Source organism: Eptatretus burgeri, chromosome 3 (genome assembly GCF_056783735.1).
Source record: "Eptatretus burgeri isolate ZD-2024b chromosome 3, Ebu_testis_v1, whole genome shotgun sequence".
Classification (NCBI taxonomy): Eukaryota; Metazoa; Chordata; class Myxini; order Myxiniformes; family Myxinidae; genus Eptatretus; species Eptatretus burgeri.
This window is the reverse complement of record NC_140963.1, coordinates 122,397,876-122,410,074: the sequence shown is the minus strand read 5'-3', so window position 1 is coordinate 122,410,074 and position 12,199 is coordinate 122,397,876. Positions and strand designations below refer to the sequence as shown.

The following is a 12,199-nucleotide window of genomic DNA, read 5'->3' as shown; positions in this document are numbered from 1 at the left end:
AGATTGGGACAGCCACTTTTTAAAAATTATTTTCAGATTTGCACACATACAAATAAACAATTTCCTTGTGAGGGGGGGGGGAGTTGGGTCGTGATTGCAGGGAAGGATCTTTTGTGTTATCTCATTGCAAATGTCTCATGAGGAACTGTCTCAAAGGGGATGTCAACCTGGGAAAAATAAGGAAAAACGTAATCATCGAAGGGCAACAGTGGGCAGAAGCACATAGTGGCCTGCAAAAGTATTCACCCACTACCAATAATGCCACATTTCGACGAATTGCGAATTACATAGAAACAATTTTTCCAAATGAAGTTTATATTCATAACTGAGGAGATAAAACTAAACACTTATAGTTGAAGGAGGTTGCATGTCAGGAATACCTGCAAAAACCATGTACAAATCAAAATTCACTTGTTATAAAACGATTTAGTCATACAGCGGATAAGCTCTCATATTTTAACAAATTGTGCATTTTATGAGAAAAGCATGAAATTCCTAGCATAGTTAGGTCATACCATAATGTTTATTTTCGGATGTGGAGGGAAGTCAGATTTGACCTCTGAGGGGACAGTGAGAGGTCAAATCCAAGATGGCCGCTAGTCACCCGGGTCTAATGTTCAAACCTCCTTAATTTTGGAATCAGACTGCGCAGAAAAACATTTACGGTGTCATTTCCAACGAAATTGGGGATGCCCATTCATTTGGTGATACCTTTGAGAATGTCAGAATTCAAGGAAATGAATTTAGGTCAAGGTCAAGGTCAAAATTTATCAAAAAATAAGCAATCAGTTGAAATTTGCAACTGAATACCGAGTGGTGTCATTGTGGCGAATTTAGTTATTTAGCCCCTCAGAGGGTGTGCTTGAGGCGGATGTGGCGCAGTTATGTATTGTGTATATCCATGCTTAGACTAGCTGGGTATAGATGCATTATCTGTACAGTTCTATGTTTTGTTGACCCTTTCCAATAAAGAAATCCTGGATATTGACATGTATCTAAGAAGATAGCCTAGATGTAAAATGTGGTTGGGTAGTTGGTGCTTTCATTGTGTTTTTGTCTTTCAGAATCTTCTCTCCTGCCGTGGTGATTTCGTCGCAACCATGCCGAAGCGTCACTTCCTGATGGATCCTACCCAACCCTCTAAATCCAAGCAATCCAAGCCACCCCCCAGCACTAACTGGGACATTTGTGTCCTCTGCCAAGTAGTAACACATGAATCTTTGCAGTGTCCTCTCAGATCAATGAAACAGCCCGTTGATAGTGGCTATGCATCCCTGGCAGAAGACCTTCTCTGATTCCACACCCTTCAGAACATGTCAATAGACCTCCACCTGGAGCGATTGGATGACAGAAAACGCATAGAATCCACTCTGAAGGCACATGGGGCTGAGTGGCACAAGAAATGCAGGCTAAAATTCAACAAAAAGGCGTTTGACGAGCAAAGTCGGGGAGAATTGACTACAGGACAATGAAGTACCTCTTCTGTGCACACTCGATCTGCTCACAGCCATCCACAGTCCACAGAGCCTACTTGTTTCTTCTGCAATGAGCCTGCTGGTTCTGTAGATTTACATAATGCATCAACCTACAACATTGACACAAATGTGCAGAAGTGTGCCCTTGAACTTGAGGACACTGTTCTGTTGGCCAAGCTTGCAGCAGGGGACATGATGGCCATTGAGGCCAAGTACCATCACCACTGTCTGCGTTCACTGTACAACAGAGCCAGGCAGGCTGCACCAAAAGGCAATGGTGGAAATGATTCTTTTCTGCATAGCATAGCCTTTGCTGAGCTGGTGGCATACTTGGAAGACATGAACATTGATGAAGGCAGTGCTCCTGTGTTCAGACTGACAGACATTCTCAGCTGTACAAGGTCAGACTGGAGCAGCTTTGGTCTGACTGTAGCAAAATGGATTCACACCGCCAGACTGAAAAACCGACTGCTTACTGCGCTTCCTGATCTGAGGGCACATTCACAGGGAAGACACACAATTCTGAGTTTCGAGAAGGACATTGGACCAGTCCTCATGATGGCCTGTCATCATGAGAGTGATGCCATGCACTTAATGCGAGCAGCACAGGTGGTGCGCAAAGAGATCTTTGACTCAAGTTTCTCCTTTGATGGGTCGTTCCAGGCAAATTGCCAGCAGGAGGCTGTGCCACAAGCCCTCCTGGCTCTAGTCAACCTGATACTCGATGGGGCAAACATCGAGCATCAGACTCAGCTGGTACACACAACCACCACAAAACCTGCCCTAGCATTCTCCCAATTAATGGTGTTCAACAGTGTAAAGCATGCACGGAACGTGGATTCACCAAGCTCAGAATGTCATAGCTGCAGCCGAGAAACTCCACTCCCACTGTAATTTTTTTGTATTATTATCCCTATAGTGTCAAAATGGAAGTGGTTTCGTTATATTGCATAGGTCCAATCCATTGTCTTTACCAAAAGAATGTCCACCTTCACCTTGATCGAAATGCATTTCCTTGGCTCCTGGCGATCTCAAAAGTATCACCAAACGAATGGCCATTCCAAACTTAGTTGGAAATGACACCTTCAATGTTTTTTTACACTGTTTAGTTCCAAAATTAAACGCGTTTGAACATTAGACCCGGTGGACTGGCGGCCATCTTGGATTTGACCTCTCATGGTCCTCAGAGGTCAAATCTGACTTCCCTCCACATCTGAAAATAAACCTTATGGTATTCACTAACTATGTCAGAAAATTCATGCTTTTCTCATAAAACGCACAATTATTGTGCTAATCCAATGTACTCTTTGCCCCTTCGGTCAGTATTTGGTCGAATCACCTTTTACAGCAATGACTGCTATGAGTCTTTGTGTGTAGGTCTCTACCAGCTTTGTACAGTTAGATAGTGAAATCTTTGCTCATTCTTCAAGTGAAAATTGCTTTCGTTCTGTCAAGTTTGATGGGGATCGTTGATGGACTGCGATCTTCAAGTCACGCCAAAAATGTTCAATTGGGTTCAAGTCAGGACTTTGACTGGGCCACTCAAGAACATTTATTTTCTTCTTATTCAGCCACTCCAGTGTGGCTTTAGCTTTGTGCTTCAGATCATGGCTGACTCATGCAGATTTTCATCTCACTCCAGTACTTTGCACCACTCATTGTCCCTTCTATCCTGACAAGCTTGCCCATCGAAAAGCAGCCTGAAAACATGATGCTGCGACCACCATGCTTGACAGTAGGGATGGTGTTGACAGGACGACATGCAGTGTTAGGCTTGCATCAGATGTAATGCTTTGAATTTAGACTAAAAAGTTCAATTTTTGTCTCATCTGACCAAGAAACTTTTCTCTACATGCCTGCAGTATCATTAAGATGCTTTTTCACAAACTACATTTGAGAGTTAGATGCATCTTTTTCAGTAATGGCTTTTTTCTTGTCACCTGTCCATAGATGCCAGCTTTGTGTAGAGCCAACAGGGTTTTGTTGTTTGATAAACACTGACCCCCATCTCGGTTATAGAGCCTTGCAGATCTTTCATCGTCATGCAAGGTGAAACAGTAGAGCAATGGCAGACAAACTGTGTGTGGAGTTCAACGTATCACTGAAAATGGTCAGGAGGGAACTTCACAGGATGGGATAGCACAGCCAGGAATTGCTATGAACAAACCACTCATAACAACTGGTCACACCTGTTTACAGATCCAGTGATGCAAGGAGCATAAGCAATGGACTACTGAGCAATGGAGGAATGTAATATGGCCAGATGAGTCGTCCTTCGCCATTTTCTCGGCAAATCGGAGTGTGGGCATGTGGCGACACCCCACAGAGCTCTGCAGCCCCAATTGCCTAGTTCCAAAATTAAGGGTTCTGTGGGTTCTATAATGGTGTGGGGTGTTTTTCCTGGCATGGCCTGGGTCCACTCATTCCAGAAGAAGGCAGGGTTGATGCAGCGTGCTACATTACTGTCCTGATAGATCAACTGCACCCCATGATGTAGCATTTCTTCCCTGCTGTAAGGCTCGTCTTTCAGGACGACAATGCTCCAATCCACAGGGCACGTATTTTCACCGGGTTGTTTATGGAGCAGGAGGCTGAAGTTACTCATCTTCAATAGCCCTTCTAATTGGTGGACCTCAATCCCATAGAGCATTTGTGGGAACTGTTATGTGCACCTTTAATTTGGTAGGTGTAGATGGATGTGCCTGCAATCTGGCTACTCGGAGGCTTGGGTCAGGGGATTGCTTCCGGATGGGGGCTTGACACTGCACTGCACTAGATGGTACAGAGCAGCCCATCCAATTTTGTGGCACCCAACCCAGATTATCTTGTCAGGCCAGATCTGATCTGTGACTTGCTACAGGTATCATGTAAAACCTGCACTAACCTGTTAATGGTCGAGTGTCGGCAACTAAACTGGCTCCCCCCACCAGGTCCTCCTGGTGAGGAGGGTGTATGCATATGGACACCCAGCAGGACGAAAAACAAAACCTGTCAAAGGGCGAAGAAGCTCCTTGTGAGCCAATGGCCATCCATATCTGATGCCAAACTGCATCTGCAGATTTCCTCTTGCAGTGGGTTACCTTTCCTCAGAGGTTGGTGGCAGGATTTGCACTCCGGCCACCACAAAACACTTTACTCCACAAAAACACACTGCAGTGTGTGTCAGGGTGGTGCTCAGAGGTCGTCCACCAGATGGCGGTCCCTTGGGTTAACCTGAGGCAGTCCCTTTAGGTGGGTACCTGGAATGTCCTATCCCTAAGAGATGGGGATTGGCCAGACATCTGCCTGGGGATGCCCAGTTGGAGGCCCCTGGAGTACCGCAGAAAGTGGACGCTGTGACGCGCATGCTCCCAATGTACAGGTTGTTCCAAAAAGACCTGGATGACTTTGGTTGTTAATATATTTAGTACAACAAATGATACAACGATACCCTTTGCTTAATATGATAAAGAAATTCAAAAAAAATTATATATTTTCTGGACTGGTGATTTCATGTAAAAAAAAAAGGTGACTCCACAGGAGAAAGCTCAGTGCACCATCACAGACTGATATCAGAGAGTGGGACAAGGGGTTGAAGGGGACTGGAAGTAATCAAACAGAAAAGTACCGGTCGACCAAGCACAAGTGCAGCAGGCATTGAATGAGTGCATGAATCATTTCAACAAAGTCCCAGAAAATCAATTTGATGCGCATTCAGAGAACTAGGACTACCAACCACCACTGTACATAGGGGATTTTACATGAAAGACTGAAGCTTTATGGCTATAAGGTGCAGATTCTGCAGGAACTTAAACCAAATGACAGACGCAAATGCAAGGCATTTGCCTTGGAAATGCTCAGTCACATTGCGGATGATGAAGATTACCTAAAAAAGGTCATGTTGACAGAAAAAGCGAGCTTTCATTTGTCAGGGAAGGTCAACTGGCACAATGTTAGGATCTGGCACTCTGAAAACCCCCCAAGTGGTCATTGAACACATACGCGACAGTCCAAAGGTCAATGTGTGGTGTGGCCTTCTCCATGACTGCTTGGTGGGTCTGTTTTTCTTTACGGAGGCTACAGTGACCTCAACAATTTACATGAACATGGTGGAAGGATTTGCCTTCCCACAGATTGAAGACCTGCAACCCAATATCATTTTCGACAGAATGGCATTTCCCCTCATTGGGCCTTAGTTGTTTGAGTTGTCCTGAATGAAAAATTTCCAGGTCGCTGGATTGGCTGCGATAGACCAACCGCCTGGCCACCATGATCACCAGACATAACCCCCCCTTGATTTTTTTCTGTGGGCGTTTGTCAAAGATGTTGTCTGCAGCATCAAGGTGGCAAACCTGCAGGATCTTCGTTCTCCGATCACAGCTGCATGCGTACTGGTGGACGCAAACGTGCTGAGCTGAACATGGCAAGAACTCGTGTACCGCCTTGATGTCCTATGCGTGACAAGCGGAGCTCACATTGAAGTGTTTTGATGGCTTTCACAAAACCATATGAGTTTCTGTATCAGATAAACCAAAGGGCATTGTTGTGTTCTTTGTGCTTCTCAATATATTAACAACCAAAGTTGTCCGGGTCTTTTTGGAACAGCCTGTATGTATGCATTTGTGGAAGTCTCGAGAAGTGCTTCAGACCGGTTTCTGCCTCCAACAAACCGATGTGAATTGGAGGGCTTCCTTATGGAAGAATGGTGCCACATTCCTGCAGAACAGTTCCAGACCCTTGTTGACTCCATGCCATGTCATATTCATGCCATCCCAGATGCACATGGTGGCTCAACACTCTACGATGTGACATTGTGTTGATATTTCTATTTTATTATCCACCACCTGCTCATATATACATGCATACATACATACATACAGACACACATACATACACACTGGAGATGCATCAATACATGCACATATATATATATATATATATATATATATATATATATATATATATATATATATATATATATATATATATATATATATATATATATATATATATATATATATATATATATATATCGAATTGCCATATTTTAGTATGTTGCAGAGCATGCTCTTGAATGGAGAGTGCCATTAAATTGTGTGCTTTTGGAGAAAAGGGGATTTGTGGGGTTTTGATCCCTGGGTATAAGGTACATTGAAGTGATGGGGAGAGTTGGAAATCAAAATTCCCCCCATATTTTCCAAAGTAAAAAGAAAATTGCATCAAGGATCAGCTTTGAGCCCTTTCCTGTTTGCAATGGTGATGGACAGGTTGACAGACGAGATTAGACAGGAGTCTTCATGGACTATGATGTTCGCGGATGACATCATGATCTGTAGTGAGAGTAGGGAGCAGGCTGAGGTGAGCCCCGAGAGGTGGAGGTACGCACTGGAGAGAACGGGAATGAAAGACAGTAGGAGTAAGACAGAGTACATGTGCGTAAATGAGAGGGAGGGTGGTGGAATGGTGGGGTTGCAAGGAGTTGAGGTGGTGAAGGTGAATGGGTTTAAATACTTGGGATCAACTGTCCAAAGTAATGGAGAGTGTGGTAGAGAAATGAAAAAGAGAGTGCAGGCAGGATGGAGTGGGTGGAGAAGAGTTTCAGGAGTCATTTGTGATAGAAGGGTATCTGCAAGAGTGAAACGGAAAGTATACAAGATGGTAGTGAGACCAGCTATGTTGTATGGTTTGGAGGTGGTGGCACTGACAAAAAGACAGGAAGCGGAGCTGGAGGTGGCAGAGTTAAAGATACTGCGATTCTCGTTGGGAGTGACGAGGGTGGACAGGATTAAAAATGTGTATATTAGAGGGACAGCGCAGGTAGGGTGATTTGGAGACAAAGTGAGAGAGGCGAGATTGAGATGGTTTGGACATGTGCACAGGAGGGATGCGGGGTATATCGGGAGAAGGATGCTGAGGATGGAGCCGCTATGTAGGAGAATAGGAAGGCGAAAGAAGAGGTTTATAGATGTGGTGAGGGCGGACATGCGGGTGGTTGGTGTGGCAATGGAAGATGTGGAGGACAGAGCGAAATGAAGACAGATGATCCGCTGTGGCAACCCCTTACGGAAACAGCCACAAGAAGAAGAAGAAGGTTTTCCAAAGTAAAAAAAATGGATGACCACAAGTAGGCCCTCATGCTGGCATTTAGGTTGTGGAGACTAAAGATCCCAGAGTTGTGTTTTAAAATCAGTATTCTGTTGTGTGCCATTACACTGATCAAAATTCCTGTTTGGGGTTACCCACAGTGGGTGGAAATTCTGGAAGTGATAGGGGTATGGCACAGGCATGATGGTACAAATGTCCACTTCCTCCAAGATTCCTTGTATTCTTGGTAATAGAACCATAAATTTAAAGGGGTTCGAGGATCACCTGGACGGCACTTTGGCAGTTCCACAACCCCATCTTTACACATGACGATAAGATGTTCTGAGGTCACGTGATCTTGCTCACATTTCAGGGTCACTGGTACATCTCTGGGTAACTCGACATGATAAAAGATCCATCTGAATAGCATCTGCAAAATAAGAATGGATTGAAAGACATTCTGAGATTGATTGGAGCATGATAACCAGGGCTAAATAACATGGAATGTGTGATTATCAGGATAATTTGATCATTGTAAAAACTGGAAAAATCAAACAATGATGGAGGATTTACCAGGCAAGAGACTGAGGTCTGGGATTAACACAGAACCAGAAAAACAAACCTGTGTGTAATTCTCTGGAACCTCAAGGTGATTATTCCTGAAATCCGATGTCTGCAGATAACATAAATCTGTAATAGTCACACACAGGCAAGAAATTATATATTTGTGCAAAAAAAGGATAACACAACACACCTCCTTGGAAATCAGATGAACAAACACAATCATTGAGATTTATCCAATATCAAGGGCCCACGTGAGTTTGTGACAAATGCTTGATGCCAAAAGATTTAAAGAAATCTAATTGTTTAATACAAGTGCAAAAACAATAAAAGAACCAAGGCAGGAGTTCGCAATAGCAATGGCAGTTTCTAGACACTCTCTGAGGAGACCGGTGACAATGACTAATTGCATTGACGATACCTACGGTAGGTGAGAGTTATGAGGATAGGTGGCTGACCATCCATGACTTTACTGCGGAAGAATGGCAGCCCTGTTATTTGGAGGGGATATAGGCATTAAGTAAGAAATTCAACAATCTGTTTGGCAATACAGAAATGTTGTATGACATCACAAATATGTCTATTCTTGGAGCATGTGAACACAATTATTGTTATCAATATTTATTCCTCTGCTAATTTGTTCCACTGCCCACCTCCACTCATTTATTCTTCTATTTTCACACCTGTTGAACCACCTTCCACACTCTTCAATCTTATTCTTCCCTCCAGGTCTTTAAGAAAGCTGTTCACCACCATCTCATATCATCCCCCATCCAAAATCATGATCTTTCTCTACCTGTTAAACCACCCCCCACCCCTCCCAAAATTTTGCTTATGTATCCATATTGTCCACCCTTTGCATTCTCCCTTACTCCTCCTTTGTCCGTCTTCGTCTACTTTCTTCCTCCACCCTGCTGCTGGCGTTTCCCCTTTCTCCTGCTGTTCCCTTTTGGTCTGTGTCATAGATCTTCCACGAGCCTAGAGCATGTATTATTAGTACTACTACTACTACTACTACTACTACTACTACTACTACTACTACTACTACAAATTATATGTCACCTCCTGTAACATAATGATGACAATGTAATAGTGTAGCTTATTGATAAACTACGAGCGTGGATCAGCTCGCTTTGTACGCTTGCCTCTCCACACGTCGTTACAGAGATTGACGTCACAGATTTGCTGTGTCATCATGATTTGCACCAATCATCATACAAACATTTCTTTTGAACAAATTTATTTGTAATATTGGTGATATTATATTTATTTGTAATATTAAAAGTGGTCTAAAGTTCTAAATGGTCAAAGGTCCAAGCTGTCTAATATGTCTGAAGGGTGTAAGGGGTCTGAAAGGTATTAAGGTCTATGTGGTCTAAAAGGGACTTGAATGACTGTAAATGTCTAAAGGTTCTTGGGATCAAAATGGTATAAAAAGTCTGAAGGGTGGGAATGAAGATGAGGACATAAAAAATTATAGTACATTCCAATAGTACGTAATTTATAGACGTATGTGCAGTCTACAACCGACGTTCAAACAGTACGTAATTAATAGACAGTCACATGGCTTCACTGTGTAAGGTACATTCCAATAGTACGTAATTTATAGACATACGTGTCGTGTCCAACTTACATTCAAACAGTACGTGATTAACAGGCATATAGTCACATGGCTTCAAGGACCGCTTCACCGCTTCACGGCTTGACGGATGGATGGCTTAACCAACCATGCTATATTATATATATATATATATATATATATATATATATATATATATATATATATATATATATATATATATATATCTTCTTCTTCTTCTTCTTTTGGCTGCTCCCGTTAGGGGTCGCCACAGCGGATCATCCGTATGATCCGCATAGTGATTTGGCACATGTTTTACGCCGGATGCCCTTCCTGACGCAACCCTGGTCGCCTCTTACGACACAGGGATATGGTACACCTATTTTAACCGCGGTATACACCGGCCCAGTACACTGGTACTCATTTCGCCGACCTCGGAAGGATGACAGGCTGAGTCAACCCCCTGGTGTATTAATTCAGCGGCTCAACGGGGCTTGAACTCAGGACCTTTTGGATCCCAAGCTGCTGCCCTAACCACTGCGCCAACACCAGGATATATATATATATATATATATATATATATATATATATATATATATATATATATATATATATATATATATATATATATATATATATATACATATACATATATATATATATATATATATATGTATATGTATATATATATATATATATATATATATACATATACATATATATATATATATATATATATATATATATATATATATATATACATATACATATATATATATACATATATATATATATATATATATATATATATATATATATACATATACATATATATATATACATATATATATATATATATACATATATATATATATATATATATATATATATATATATATATATATATATATATATATATATATATATATATATATATATATATATATATATATATATCTTCTTCTTTCGGCTGCTCCTGTTCGGGGTCGCCACAGCGGATCATCCGTTATGATCCGCATAATTATTTGGCACAGGTTTTACGCCGGTTGGGCCTTAGTTGCACTCCAGATTTGTGCTTTTTTATCAGGCCGGATGGTGATTTAAAGACCGAAAAGGAGGACATGTCCAGGGGGAAAAAACGGATGTATGGTCTCATGGTCATGGTCATGGTGTCTCTCTCTTGGTGTCTGTCATGGTGTGAACCTCATCCAGCCTCCATGAAGAAATCCTGGATAACTAGCATATGTTTACAATAGTCAGCATAATTTTGGGCTAACTAAGAGGTACTAGAATACAGTACTCTACTTATACATATAATAGTGCTCGGTTACAGGACAGTTGTGCAAAGTGAAAAGTTTTTTTTTTTAACTTTAATGGAGAACTTTGTACAGAAATCGAATTTAGGTTAAGGAAATGAATAGACATCAGTGTAATTTTATAGAAATTACAAAGATACCAGTAGGCAATGACAATGCATGTGGAATATAGGATTTGAACCTGCATTCCTAACAGTTACATCATGAGGCAGCAGTTCAGATGGGAACACAAACAGGCCAAGTTTGACATATTTCCAAAGATCCTGCTGATTGCAACCTCCTGCAAATTCCCGCGCTCTCTGTACTATGTTCAAACAAACATTCTTAGCCATCAATATGGAGAGATAAATACTGGACTTTGTCAACACCAGACTCTGTGGCCATAATGGTTTTTAAATCTGCTCTGAGTCTGGGAGGCTGGTGGTTCAAATTCTGCTGAGTCGTACCAAATACTGAAAACGGTACATGCTGCATTGTTGCTTGATGCTCTGCATTTAAAACAACAGACCATGCACAAACAGCCACAGGTTGGCAATACTAATACAGGCTTTGATGGGCCTTATGGCCACCTCCTGCATTGAAGTTCTTAGTGATCGAGTTCTGTCAATTCGTGACTGACTTTTGGTTACATTCATGATCGGATTTTTTCAAACAACCCTATACTGTACAGCTTCCTCAGGATTTAGCAGAGAAAGCTTGGATGCAGCCTTCACCCATCCATCGAGCACATACAAAGTCTACCTCTTCCTCTTCTTCTCTGAAACCAAACTCAGCATGGTTGTCTTCTCCAGACTTTCATTTTCTGCACGTATGACGTGTCCAAAGTATAACAATTTCTGTTTTTTCTAATGTACTGTACATGGTGGTCTCATTTATTCAAGCACTGATTAGTTTGATCTTCTTACAGTTGATGGAATTTTAAACATTCGTCTCCAACACCACATTTAAAAACTGAAAATCTCCGTCTTTTCCTTCTTTTTCATTGTCCATGACTCACATCTGTACATTGCAACCGGAAATATCACAGCATTCGCCAGCCTCCCCTTGGTTTGTTTTTTCACATCTTTGTCTTTCCAGATCTTTGTCAATCATGACATTGCTGTTCTCCCCAGCACAAACCATCTATTCATTTCTCCTCCACATTCTACACTCACTTAAATATTACAACCCACGAAGATTAAACTTTCCACTATTTCCACATGATC

The 12,199-nt window shown here is 41.7% G+C and overlaps 2 protein-coding genes across 8 annotated transcripts in view; one reads left to right on the top strand and one right to left on the bottom strand.

The window, feature by feature from the left end:
• Positions 1-12,199, bottom strand: part of LOC147030884 (uncharacterized) — a 227,547-nt gene that overhangs the window by 134,860 nt on the left and 80,488 nt on the right. For all 7 annotated transcript variants that reach the window (XM_085875426.1, XM_085875424.1, XM_085875423.1 and 4 more), the window contains 2 exons: positions 8,161-8,228; positions 7,824-7,968 (listed from right to left, as the gene is read on the bottom strand). In XM_085875426.1, the coding sequence (XP_085731552.1) occupies positions 7,824-7,968; positions 8,161-8,228 (213 nt within the window). The remainder of the gene's footprint in view (positions 1-7,823; positions 7,969-8,160; positions 8,229-12,199) is intronic.
• LOC147030887 (uncharacterized) lies at positions 1,510-6,274 on the top strand. The gene is made up of 2 exons (XM_085872052.1): positions 1,510-2,365; positions 6,037-6,274. The coding sequence occupies exons 1-2, from the start codon at positions 1,668-1,670 to the stop codon at positions 6,272-6,274; spliced, it is 936 nt and encodes a 311-aa protein (XP_085728178.1). The 5' UTR covers positions 1,510-1,667.